Source organism: Mastomys coucha, unplaced genomic scaffold (genome assembly GCF_008632895.1).
Source record: "Mastomys coucha isolate ucsf_1 unplaced genomic scaffold, UCSF_Mcou_1 pScaffold12, whole genome shotgun sequence".
NCBI classification, from domain to species: domain Eukaryota; kingdom Metazoa; phylum Chordata; class Mammalia; order Rodentia; family Muridae; genus Mastomys; species Mastomys coucha.
Window position 1 is genome coordinate 89,283,763 of NW_022196894.1, and position 13,492 is coordinate 89,297,254.

A 13,492-nucleotide genomic window follows, 5' to 3' on the forward strand; every position below is an offset into this window, starting at 1 on the left:
AGAGGGGGAAAGGGAGAGGGAGGGAGAGGGGAGAGGGAGAGGGAAGGAGAGGGGAAAGGGAGAGGGGAGGAGAGGGGAGAGGGAGAGGGGAGGAGGGAGGGAGCAAGATGTGCCAATAGAAGACGTGCTTACTTGCAGTTTGAATGGACAGTAAGCAGTCTTACCTTTCATAATATAAACTTTCTGGTTTATATAGCAAGTTCTAGTAGGGCAACATAGAGAGACCCTATCTCAAAATAAGTGAATTAATAAATAAACACATAAATAAAACAAAACTGTTAGGCCAGGTGTGATGGGACACTCCTTTAATCCCAGCCCGTGGATCTCTGAGTTCGAGGAAAGCTTGGTCTACATAGCAAGTTTCAGGACAGCCAGAGCTACATAATGAGTCACTGTCTCAAAAAATGAAAGGTTGTTTTGGTTTTAAAATTTTTTGTATGTAAGCATGAGCATTCGTGCATGTCTGCGTGTTTGTGTATGTATGAATATGTATCTGTGTCTTGGACACATACCATTGAGTGTGCACATGTGTATATGTGCATGTAACTTTCTGTTCCTGGGGCAGTCAGAAAAGAACTTTGTGGAGTAGTCTCTCTCCTTCCACCATTAAGTAAGTTCTGAGAAACAAACTCGGAGCTCCAGGCTTGTGCAGCAAGCCCCATCCCCTGCTGAGCCATCTTGCCATCCCAAGAGTCTTTCTTTTATATAACTAAGAATGAGTATAGAATTTAGTCACGACTTTCTAGCAGCTGTAAGAGAATCATGTACCATTTCTCCTTGTAGTTCAGAATTTTACTTTTCTTTTCCAAAAGTAGACTTTCCCCTCTTTCTTTCTTCCTTTCTTCCTTCCTTCCTCCCTCCCTCCCTCCCTCCCTCTCTCTTTCTTCTTCCCTCCCTCCCTCTCTTTCTTCCTCTCTCTCTCTCTCTCTCTCTCTCTCTCTCTCTCTCTCTCTCTCTCTCTCTCTCTCTCTCTCTCTCTCTCTCTCTCTCTCTCTCTCTTTCTTTCTTTCTTTCTTTCTTGTGGGAGAGTGTTTTGTTCAAATATGTGCACCACATGCGTGCCTGATGCCTGTGGAGACCAGAAGAGGGCATCAGATTCCCTAAACTGGAGTTCCAGACAGTTATGAGCTGCTTCTTGAATGCTCAGGAATTGAATCTGGGGTCTCCTGTAAGAGCAATCAATGGCACGGAGCCATCTCTTCCACCCCATGACACCTTTTCTTTCTTGGCAGCATGGACAACAGCAAACGTCAGCAGGACTTGGGCCCATGGAGCCCGCCTGCTCTCGGGGCTCAGCTTTCTCTGGGCACTGGCGCTCTTTCCCTGGAGCTCTGCTCATGCTGGACAGAAGACAGACTGTGGCAGAGGAAGTCAGTCGAGTTCCCTTTCTCTCGATTACATCCCTTTAAGGTTTTATGGGTGTCTTTTAACTTTCTTTCTTTCTTTCTTTCTTTCTTTTTTTAATTTTGTGCACTTAAAATTCATTAAAAAGACTTTTAATGAAAGGGAAATAAGCAGGGCAGTGGTAGGGCACGCTTTTAATCCCAGCACTTGGGAGGCAGAGGCAGGTGGATTTCTGAGTTCAAAGCCAGCCTGGTCTACAGAGTGAGATCCAGGACAGCCAGGGCTACACAGAGAAACCCTGTTTTGTAAAACCAAAAAAAAAAAAAAAAAAAAAAAAAAAAAAAAAAAACGGGAAATAAATTCATCATGTTAAGATGAGTCCATCAATAAAGTTTAGAAGTTGTTTAAAAAAAAATTAAAGGTTAAAGAGGACTATTTTTTGAAAAGGCAATACTGAATTGAGAATCACATCACACTTACATGAAGAAAGCCAGTGTGGAAAACACACCGCACGTGTGGAAAGCGTGGTTCAGCTGCTCAGGCTTAGGATACACCACCGCCGCGTCAATCATTATCCACCAGCCTGTAAAAAACTGCAGAGCCCAAGATGGCAGGATGAAACTCACAGTATATGCTCCTCAATGGCCTACTGCCCCCTGCACAAATGAGACCAGGACTTCTGCTCCTGTGTTTTGGACGACAGCCTATAAGAACTCGGATCCTTGATGCCCTTCTGCATAAGTCATGATGAGAAGTGCCCTGTCAATCTGAGGTGCGTTCACTTGCGGCTGGCTCGGCTCCTCCCTCCACCATCAGGACCAGAGCAGCAGCCTCCTGACCAGCGCTCCCTGCAGCCTTCTCTCTGAAGAGCCCTACGGCACTTCCGCCTCACAGAGCATGCTCAGTTGCTAACTTACCAGCAGCTAGTTGTCACAGCTCCCAAATTATAAAGACCTGAGATTGTTACAGCTTATGTAATTTATGTACTGGATGGGGTATATAAAACATAAGCTTTCCGTGTCAACCAAGCTGACCACACCTAAACAGACAGGTGCTAAAACATTAACGACAGGGTGTAAGAACCCTTTCCTAAACTGACAGAAATAAGAGACTTATATAATCTTAATGTTTAGAGAGCTCAAAATTCATTTTAAATATATATGAAAAGCCTCCAACCTCCTTTACTAAGAAAAATAATAGATAAACCTGGAAACTGCTTAATAAAAAAGCAAAGTCACAGAGCAATCAATGCCCTAGAGAGCTAGCCTGCCCAGGACACAGCTAACTGGCAGAGCTTGTACAATCATGAGGCCCGTGGTCTAATCCCTGACACTGCATGAGCTAGGCAAAGTAACACAAAGTCATTCTTGGCCACACAGCAAGTTCAAAGTCAGCCCAGGATATATGAAATCTTGTGTAAAACAGAAAAAAGAAAAGGGAGTGGCCAGATGGCTCAGCAGGTAAACATGCCTCTGGGCCAAGCCCACCCAGGGGATGCACACGGTAGAAGGAGAGAACCAGTCCTCAAAGTCCTCTGACCTACATACATGTACTAAAGTGCACACACACACACACACAAAAATAAATACACGTGATAAGAAAGAGCTAAAGTGGGCTGGAGAGATGGCTCAGCAGTTAAGAGCACTGATTGCTCTTCAAAGATCCTGAGTTCAAATCCCAGCAACCACATGATGGCTCACAACCATCTGTAATAGGATCTGATGCCCTCTTCTGGTGTGTCTGAAGACAGTTAAAGTGTAGTAGACATAATAAAAAATAAATCTTTAAGCAGGAGCGAGTGGGGTTAACTGAAGCAAGCAGAGGTACTGAATTCAAATTCCCAGCAACCACATGATGGCTCACAGCCATCAGTACAGCTACAGTGTACTTATATACATAAAATAAATAAATAAATCTTGAAAGAGAGAGAGAGAGGGAGAGAGAGAGAGAGAGAGAGAAAGAAGAGCTAAAGAAAAGGGAGAGACGACATGACGGCTCCTGACTACTATCCTTGTATGTAGTTCAAGGCCACACTGGGCTTTGGGCTGAGTTCTAGGTAAGCCAGGGCTAGAGTGAGACCTGTTTCAAAGAAAGAAAAAGGAAGGAAGGGAAAGAGGAAGAGTGAAATCCAGGCCAGGTGGTATATGCTTGTAATTCTAACATTTAGACAGTACAGGCAGGAGGACCTCATATTTCAGACCAGTCAGCTGGCTAGTGGTGCACACCTTTAGTCCCAGAATTCAGGAGGCCAGCCTGGTCTACAGAGTGAGTTCCAGGACACCCAGGGCAACACAGAGAAACCTTGTCTCAAAAAAACAAAAAATAGAAAGTAACAAAAATTGAGACCAGCCTAGGCTATCTAACAAGACCAGCCTAGGCTATCTAACAAGACCCTTTTCCAAAGCATATTATGAAAACAGAAAAGGTGAAACCTGTTTTTAAACTGTAGTGGAGGTGCTGCCAGAGTCTTTCTGGAATGAGCACTCCAACACCAATGGGATGGAAGAAGGATGTCATGGGTGAATGGAAGCCAAGACAACTCCAGAAAGGCCTCAATCCCAGGTCCAGTCTGTGTTCTCACTTTATACTCTAAAGCCACAAGGTGGGCAGGTGGGCAGGTAGGCAGGCAAGCAAGCGAGATTTTGCAGGAGCATATGTGGCACCCAGTGGGTTGTTAGGGTCAACGACCCATTTTTTTCAGCTATCGTTCCAGGTCACTTTGTTCCAGGTAGCAAGTGAAATCATGCTTGACAAACGGCCAGCTTGTACAAGCTAGCTTTAAGTAGACTACTGAATAAATCAATAAATCACTAGTCTTTTCTGCCTTACAGTCAGGACAAAATGGCCACAGAATATAAGACTGGTCAGGTCATGATCTACAAAACAACAATAGCAGCAAACTAAAGTAAATTGGGTATGGTGGGTTCCATCTGTGATCCGGGTTCAGGAAGCAGAGGCAGGATTGGGAGCTAAGTGGGTCCCTCAACCTCAGCGGGCCTTGACTCAAAATAATTAACTGAAACAAAAAAGCTAGGAAATTAGATGACCGTCTGCAAGTGAGAGGTGTTGGTACAGTTCGTTTCTTTTAAAGTCTTAATATTTTCCATAATAAAAAAATAATTTTAGTAAATCAAACAGAAAGAAGGGGAAACAGCCCACCCAGTGGTTCACCCTGCAATCCCAGTGGTTAAGAGTGACCCAGGAGACTGAGGACAGTGAGCTTGGGGCCAGCCTGGGCTACAGAAGACCCTGTCTTAAAATGAAACATAAGAGTTTCCTCCACAAAGTTCCTTAGAGTGTCACCAGTGCTAACAAAGCCTGAGGCGTTACTACTGCCTATATAACCTTGTCTTCAGTGAGTCACAGTGCCTCTGAGTGACATCTAATTCTGAGGCTGGGAGGACCACAAAGTACTTACAAATATTGTTTCACTGAGTTGAAAAGGCTGTGGTAAGTGCTGCAACTGAAGGAAAGATCCCAAATTTAAGTCATTCTCAAAATCAAGTAAACCCAGCACGTGGGGCTGGGACTGCAGCTCAACTGGTAAAGCCCTTGCTTAGACCACATTAACCCCCAGCGCTGCACAAAACCAAATGTAGCATCAAATGCTTGTAATCCCCCCAGCGCTGCACAAAACCAAACGAAGCATCAAATGCTTGTAATCCCGACACTTGAGAGGCAGAGACTGAAGGTTAAAAAGTACAAAACCAGCCTGGACTACACAATACCCTACTCCTCCAAACAGACTGAGCCCCACTAAGCTACATAATAACATTACCTATCCTCAACCGCAGGGAGACAGCTCTGGAAGGCTGTTCACCATTTAAGGGCACTGACACTAATTCGAAGACAAATGCAAAGTCATGACATCACCAGTACATTAATCTCCTTACCAAGATCCCTGCAACCACGGAGGCAACAGTGTTCCTGCGCTCGCTCCAGTCAATGCACTCACACTCCGGCCACCGGAAGTTATCCAGGAAGCCCGCCATCTTCACTCTGTACTCATGGAGTTCTCATTAAACAATGCTTTCTAGAAACCAAAAGACAAAGATAATCAGCCTAAACAAATGCTTTCTAAAAACAATTTACTTTTATTTATGTGTATGTAAGTATGTGTGGGGAGTGGGAAGGAGGTGCCCACAGATGCTAGGAGAACACCCATGACCCTTGAGGCTGGAACTACAGTGGTCTGCCACCTGATGTGGGTTCTAGGAACTAAACTTGGGTCCTTTGGGAGAGCAATATAATTACTTGACCACTGAGCCACCTCTCCAGCCCCAGCAAATGCTTTTAATTCCAACAGTTGGAAGGTAGAAGCAGGCAGATCTCCGTGAGTTCCAGGCCAGCTTGGTTTACATTTCAAGGTGTAGACCAGCCAGGGCTCCATAGTGAGACCCTGTCTCAAAATAAAGTAAGCAATAAAACATTTTATTCCTTTCTTAAAATTTTAATTCTGAATGGGCTCAAGTTTTTAATTTACTATAATTACGAAAAACTACATTTCAAAAAGTGCCTATTGACAAGACAGCCAGGGCTACATACTGAGACCCTATCTCAAAACAAAAATACACCCACACCCACAGCCACGCACACACAAAGGCAAACCAAAACCTATTGGTATGTAGGACTGTGCTTGGACAGCAGGGGGAGCTGCCACTTTTTAAACGGTCATTTAGGTTTTTGCATCCACAGGTGGTAGGCAAGCGGTAGAGAACAGGCAAGAAGAGAGGAGAGCTTGCTTTGATCACAGGCACCACAAAACGAAAACAAAAATAAAAAGGCTATCTGTAAATTCTTTGACATGCCTTTCATTCAGAGAACCTTGAATTTGGGTGGTCTAGTCAGAACTATACTGTAATTTCTCCCACCACTGGAATTTGATAAAATAAAAGATTGGTCAGCCAAAATGGAGGAAGGACTACTCCATAATTTCTAAGATTAAGTAAGCACTGCGGCTTCCACCTGGTTCTGTAGACAGTAACGCCTGTCCATGTGAGCATGGACAGTCTCCAAAGCCACCATGCTGTGAGGAAAGCACTCGTAGTCGTAGCTGAGTTCCTCAAGGGCCAGATGTGTGAGTGAAGATGCTCTGAGTCCTTCCCAGGTAAGGTGCTAGGTAGATGGGGCAGAGAGACACCATTTTGGCTGGGCCCTTGCCAAAGTCTTTACCCACAAAACCTACTATGTAAAACAAAAGGCACTTGAAGCCTCTAGGTGTTGAGGTTAATCTACAGCAACAGCTAATGAAGGAGAGAAGCCATGGGAACGAAGAACGGTTAAGAATGTAGCATACAAGCTAGCCCACGGTGGTACATGTACTAGGCCAAGGGCACAGGACTTTAATCCCACTGCTTAGGAGACAGACACAGCCAGATTGCTGAGTTCAGCCAGGAGTCCATAGTAAGACCATCTCAAACAACAACAAAAATAAATAGATAAATGAAAGAGAATAGTATACTATGCTAAAGTAAAAACAAAAAGACTACACCCAACAGGAGATTCTGAACCATTATAACTTCTAAAGACAACCAACAAAACAAAACCCTTACTTTAAAACACGGAAGAAAGATCTCTGTACCAACAGGATAAGAATAAAAGTTGTGAGTCTAAGACAACCCCTAGTCCAGCTCTCCATGGCCCTGGGTGGGCAGATCATACCTGCGATGACCCCAGACACCCTGAGGCCCCTGGTACCACCAAGGTGAGCAAGTAAGTGGAGGAGAGATGGGACAGAAAGAGAAACAGAAAGATGCATGAACAATGAAGAGAGGAGAGACTCAAGACTCTAGGGTAATGAGGAATAGCCCGATGTGAGGAGTCAGTGATGCCACCAGGGGCTACTGTGGTCCTGGCCCTACTGCCAGTGACAGTCATGTCTGAGTCTGTGGCCTGCAGAAGCAGGTGTCTGTCACCAACAGAGGCCAGATGGACATCCCTGGTCTAGACTGCCACCTGGAGCCATGCAGATATCTGAGGGCTATGTAGAGTTGTCTCTACTACCCCTGCCAGCTGTAGTACTCATGAGAGCCAGCTCTGCACCTCGCCTGGGCAGCACAGTAGAGCTGTGCAGTAGCACGATAGCGTGGTGGAGCTCTGGCTCCCAGGGAGTGTGCATGACCGTTTGTCTACGGTGTGGTGGTGTGGATACCTCCCTTCCCCATCCCCCTCATATCCTATAACAGGCAAGAGAGCTGGTCCTGCCCCTCACCAGCCATAGCACTTGGGAGAATGGACCCTGCACCTCACTTGGGTCCTGTTGGTGTGGCACGGGTGAGCTGGCCCTGATTTGTTCCTTGCCAGCTTCGGCACTGGGGGAGCTAGCTGGGGCAGTGTTAGAGAGCTCGCTCTGGTAGCTTGGTTGTGGGAGAGCTGGTGAGCTAATCAGTTCAGCTACCACCCAGGCCCATATTCAGGGCTTTGAGTTGGCCGGCCCCAACATCTACCCCATCTATGATCTGCTGGAGCATGTGAAGGGGCCAGCCATACAGATCCAAAGCCTCAAGATTTCCATATAGAAGATATACTGGATATATATAGGAGAGGAATGGAGAGATTCTATGAGGATCTAGTAACGATCGTATAACAGAAGCCAGAGCCTTGCAATGACTCATTGCAAGTAAAGCAGTGTGGACACACTGTCACACATTACAGCTTCCACAGGGAGATCTGTTATCATGTGGGGCAAGTTCACAAGGGTGGAGAGTACAATGGACGGGAGATGAATGGGATTGGGTGCACAGTGTAAAATTTACAAAGAATCAATAAAAAGTAAAAAACAAACAAACACTGAAGCTGGGTACAAGTGGTGTATGCCTTTAATCCTAGCAGTCAGGAGGCAAAGAAACATGGATCTCTGAGTTCGAGGCTGGCCAGCCAACTGTAACCTTGAATTCCTGGACAACTAAGGCTACCAAGAAACCTGTCTCAAAAACAAACAAAACCCAAAACACTGGATATTGCTTTTCCAAAGTAGCAAGAACTTGAGTGAGATTCAACCTTATGAGCAAGAAAGTTCAATGAACTGGACTCTATTTTTATACAGCCTCCCCCCCAGCCCCAAAGCCTCCATGCCCAATTTAGGAAACACAAGAAAACCATGGGATTTACTAGTTTGAGATTCCAGGTCAGCTAGACACTGAGGTGGGAAATCTTGGAAAAGAGTAAGTCACGGGGATAACCCCAAACCCTTCAGTGTAAACTGCTTTCAATACCTTGACTAACTCCTGAATGCCTGGTATATGGAGACCCCACGAACACTGTCAGGAAAAGCAGCTGCTGGTTGAACGAATGGAGAAGAGACTCTAGCTGCTGCTCACTGCACAGGAAACACTGGGGCTCAGTTCCAGCAAGTCAGAGGGGAGCAGTAAACCCCCTGGGACTTCCAGGCACACCCTAACAAAGTACAAAACCAAGTCTCACAATACCAAGGTGACCAAGCAGCCAAAGTCATGTACCTGATACAACAGAGAGCAATATTAGCACTTTGAGCAAGATATCCTCTGGATGTGTTATCAGATTGTTAATCAAAGATTCAATATTAACCAGAGAGAAGCCAGATATCAGCAAGGTCACTACAATATGAAACAAGACCTGACGGCTACAGGTGAACTTCATTCCCCATAAGAACTCATCATCAAATGTATTTCCCATAGGGCTGTTGGAAGTCATTCAGAAGCAGAAACTGTAGTTATTTCCACACACTGATTTGTGACCCTCCTGGGCTTAAACCACCACAGCCAAGCATGGGGTAGGACAGAGGAACATCGAAATAATGACTCAGGACAGAAGAACATGGAAAAGATGAGATTATGGATGTGCAAAGATAAAGGAAACTGTATCCAAAAAGGAAGAGTTCACTGGGACAAAGACAGCTGACAGGTGTGGAGAAAGGCAGCGAAAAGCTCCGTCCCAACACAGATTAGTACAGACCTCACTAAAGATTCTAGGCTCCACTGGCTGGAAAGAGGAAGCCAACTGAAGACCTCTCAGGAGAAGGGACCTGAGACACCAAGACCCTGAATGCATGGCAAGCATTTGGATGGGAACCAGCACTCTCAACTGGAAGCTCAACTTCATTATCACTGACATTTACCACCTGGAACTCCAGTTCTAGTAGAGTGGATCTGACATTCTCTGTTCCCAGACACCATGCACACACATGGTACACAAACATAAGCCTGCAAGTACTTGTATTTAAAATAAAAAAGCTTTACAATTTTTAAAATGTTATTTTACATGTATGTGTCCCAGTGTATGCAGGGTGCACATGCATGAAGAATCCCACAGAGGTACGAAGGGACGACCATCAGATGTCCTAGAAGTGGGGTTACAGGTAGTTGTGAGCCACTATGTGGGTGCTGGGAACTGAACTCAGGTCTCTGTAAGAGTAGTAAGTGTTCTTAACCCCTAAGCTATCTTCCCTAGTCCCAAATAACCTTTAAAACAGAAGCCCAGGTGAACAGCCAGCACTGCCCACAGTTACAGCTTACAGATCCTTGCTCTAAGCAACGGGAAACTGTAAGAGGTTTGCAAGTGACAGGGTCAGTAACTTTTTTCTGGTTGAAATGTAAATAAAGAAAATATCTAGTAAAAAATAAATTAAAAAAAAGAAACTGGAAAAAAAAAAGAAGTAATTCTGGCAGTGACTGGATGGGGTTGGGGAAGGACTTAGAGCATCTGCATGATGTTAAACAGAAAGAGAATGAGATGGATACTGGGGTCACAGTGGACAACCCAAGGAAAAGGGTGTATAACATATGTGTTTAAAACATCGACAAGTAAGAATGCTGTCAGGCTTCCTGGCTGAGCATCCACTGAGTGAGAGACCACTGGTCAAACCGTGAGTGCTCACAGAGAGTTTAGTGTGAATGTGACAATAACCTCAGGGCGTGCAGGTGGAAACATACAGAAGACCACTGAGACCAGCCAGCTAGAAAGGAGTCTGTCAGTGGGCCTCAGTGCAAATGCAGCCACACCTTGGGAGAAACTGTGGTGCTCCTCAATTTCCTGTCTTCCCTGAGTTAGTGCTGCCCAGAGCATAGCACAAAAACCGCCTGCCTCTAAAGCAGCACTTCTCAACCTGTGGATCTCCACCCTGCGGATGTCAGACAATCCTTTCACAGGGCTCACCTAAGACCATCAGAAAACACAGGTATTTATACTACAATTCACAACAGTAGCAAAATTAGTTATGAAGTAACAATGAATGCCCTTTTCTTGTTGGGGGTCAGCACAACATGAGGAATATTAAAGGGCTGAAGCATAGAAAGGTTGAGAACCATCAGATAAGTACATAATGCCTTTTGTGTGGAGAAGCATGGGGGACGGAGGGGCAAGGATCAGTAAAACTTACCCTCATCACTAGGGTGCTTCCATGTAGTATATATATGGTGTGTGTGTGTGTGTGTGTGTGTGTGTGTGTGTAGGGCCCTGTTGGCTGTCTTCCTCCCTGTCACTTTCCACCCTTGTGTTCTGAGATGATCCCTCACTGAGCTGGGAGCTTGGGATCCACTGTCTCCCCTCCCAGTGTTAGGGTTACAAACTCAGACTGTCACACCTGGCTGTCACTGTGGATGCTGGACATCTGACTGCAAGAACTCACACTTCTGTGACAGATACTTCACTGATGATGCCCTCTCCAGCCCTTTTTTTTTTAAACTTACTCACTTTACATCCTGCTCACTGCCCCCATCCTAGTCACCCCCTCCCAAAATCCTTCTACCCTCCTCCCTCCCTTTCTCCTCTGAGCAGATGGAGTCACCCCCATCCTAGTCACCCCCTCCCAAATCTTCCCACCCTCCTCCTTTCCCCCACCTCCAGCACTTCAAGTCTCTACAAGGCTAGGGGCATCCCCTCCCACTGAGGCCAAACAAGGCAGCCCATTTTTTAATTTATAAATTATAATTAGCTAACGCATCCCACTCTAAAACCCTCACAGTTTGGTTCATTATTGGGAGGGGTAGGAACTGGCCCGTCTCTACTCTGCATCCCAACTGCAAAGACATAAGCAGCTTTCATGCATCACGCCATTTTTCCCTTGTCCCTGTAGGTGACGGTCCAGCTACAGCAGGTTGTAAGCCTTCTCCCTGAAGCTGTTTTCCTCAAGAATCTAGCAGACTGATAGAGAACTAACAGTGACTCATGCCTATCTAAATTCACTGTGAGGATTTAAGACTAGAAGGAGAAGGTGTCACTGGAATCCCCCCTTTATAGACAGGAATTTAGGGGGAAATGTGCTGGGAACCTATTTTTTAAACTCTCCCACTCAGAAAGCTCCTCTCACTGGTGATTAGCATCACCTCCAGGCCGCCCTAAGGTTCGAAGTATCTATCCACAGCCCACAGTACCATGGCAGTCTTCAAGAGCAACGGAGGGTAGATGCTTCATCTCATCTTCGGTAGCATTACTAACAGACCAAGTTAACTACTGAAAGCTTTACTGAGCACAGTTTAAAACAATGCTTTAAAGGCATCTTGGGTCCTGTATTAAAGGACATCACATGTCCATCCCCTTGGATGTGAGAATGGGAGACGGTAGAGAAAACTGCTAACGTTTGTGTACCCCAATATTCAAACATTCAAACTTCAATTCCCAGCCAAGCTGATAGGATTAATGGATAGATGACCATGGATTAGACAAGGCCATGATCGTGGGACCCTCATAAATGGCATTAGCAACCTTATAAAAGCAGCCTGGTAGAGATCCATCACCCTTCCCACCGTGTCAGGACAAATGTGGTCTGTGAGCCAGGCAGCCCTCCCTAGGGCAGAGCTCCAGTTTCTCTCTGACCTATTCTTTTCTCATCTTGTTTTGTAAGACAGGGTCACACAAGCTGGCATGTATAGCCCAGGCTTATGTCAAACTTGAACTCTCCCTGCCTCCCTGTCCCCAGTACTGGTATTACAGGTTTGTGCATTATGTCTACTCTGGCCCATTCTTTTCTCAATTATCTTAAATTCTAGACAAAGGTTTAAAAAAATAAACATTTCCCCCAAGGAATTGGAAACTACTTCTCTGAAGTCAGCAGTCTCCTTGGCACAGGTAAGACTGTGGAGTCAGCCCTGGGGGTCATGATCAACCAGACCACAACTCAGCTATGCAGACCCGTCAGGGTTACTCTGGCTGCTACTTCATTAGAGACAGCATCTGCTGTATTATCCAGGCTTCCCAGGAATCCTAGGGCTCACACTGTCCTGCTGCGGCAGTTCCCAACAGCTGGGACTACAAGTACACAGAGCTAGGGAAATTGGAGAAGTGCCTGTCCTCTCATGAGTGCATCTATTACAACCAAGAAGAGATGAGCCAGATGGGGCACCCCAGAAGAGGGCATCGATCTCATTACAGAAGAGGGCATCAGATCTCATTACAGATGGTTGTGAGCCACTATGTGGTTGCTGGGATTTGAACTCAGGACCTCTGGAAGAGCAGTCAGTGCTCTTAACCACTGAGCCATCTCGGCAGCCCCCGTGTATGGTGTTTTATCTGCATGTCTGTCTGTAAACCATGTGTATAGCTAGTGTCCATGGAAGCCAGAAGACAGCATTATCTGCGACAGGTGGCTGTAAGCAGGAGCCTGGCATTTCCACTGACCTAGGCTCACTACAGCAGATGGACAGGTTCATGTATCTGCTCCTGCCTCCCTGGACTCACTATGTGCCAGCAAATGTTTCATTTTTAAGCCTCCATAAGCTATAGTCTTCTGGTACATGAACTGGGTAATGGCAACACTTCCCTCAGAAAGTGAGAATGAAGACTGGACTGGTGGCTCAGTGGGACAATGGCTCAGGCCTGCATGAGGACCTGAGTCTGGATCCCCAGAAACCACATAAAATTCAGGTGCAGCTGGCCTGTAACTCTTAGAAGAGCAGAAACAGGTTATCTCAGTTACTTTTCTATTTGTTGTGATGAGACACCATGATCAAGGCAACTTATTTAAAAAGGCATTTAATTTGAGACTCACAGTTGAGGAGGGCTAGAGTCCTTGATCCTCTTGGTGACAAGTAGGGGAGCAGGCAGGCAGGCATGACAATGGAGCAGTAGCTAAGAGCTTACATCTGATCCAAAAGCACGAGGCAGAGAGCTAACTGGGGAAGGTGTGGGCTTCTGAACCTACCTCACACCCCTACCCTCACCCCCACCCCCACCC

At 45.8% G+C, this 13,492-nt stretch overlaps 1 protein-coding gene across 1 annotated transcript in view; it reads right to left on the reverse strand.

Moving 5' to 3' along the window:
- Tmem50b (transmembrane protein 50B) overlaps positions 1-13,492 on the reverse strand; it is a 32,016-nt gene that overhangs the window by 10,865 nt on the left and 7,659 nt on the right. The window contains exons 2-3 of the mRNA XM_031364394.1: positions 5,238-5,377; positions 1,825-1,937 (exon numbers count right to left, since the gene is read on the reverse strand). Coding sequence (XP_031220254.1) covers positions 1,825-1,937; positions 5,238-5,336 — 212 coding nt within the window. The 5' untranslated portion in view covers positions 5,337-5,377. The remainder of the gene's footprint in view (positions 1-1,824; positions 1,938-5,237; positions 5,378-13,492) is intronic.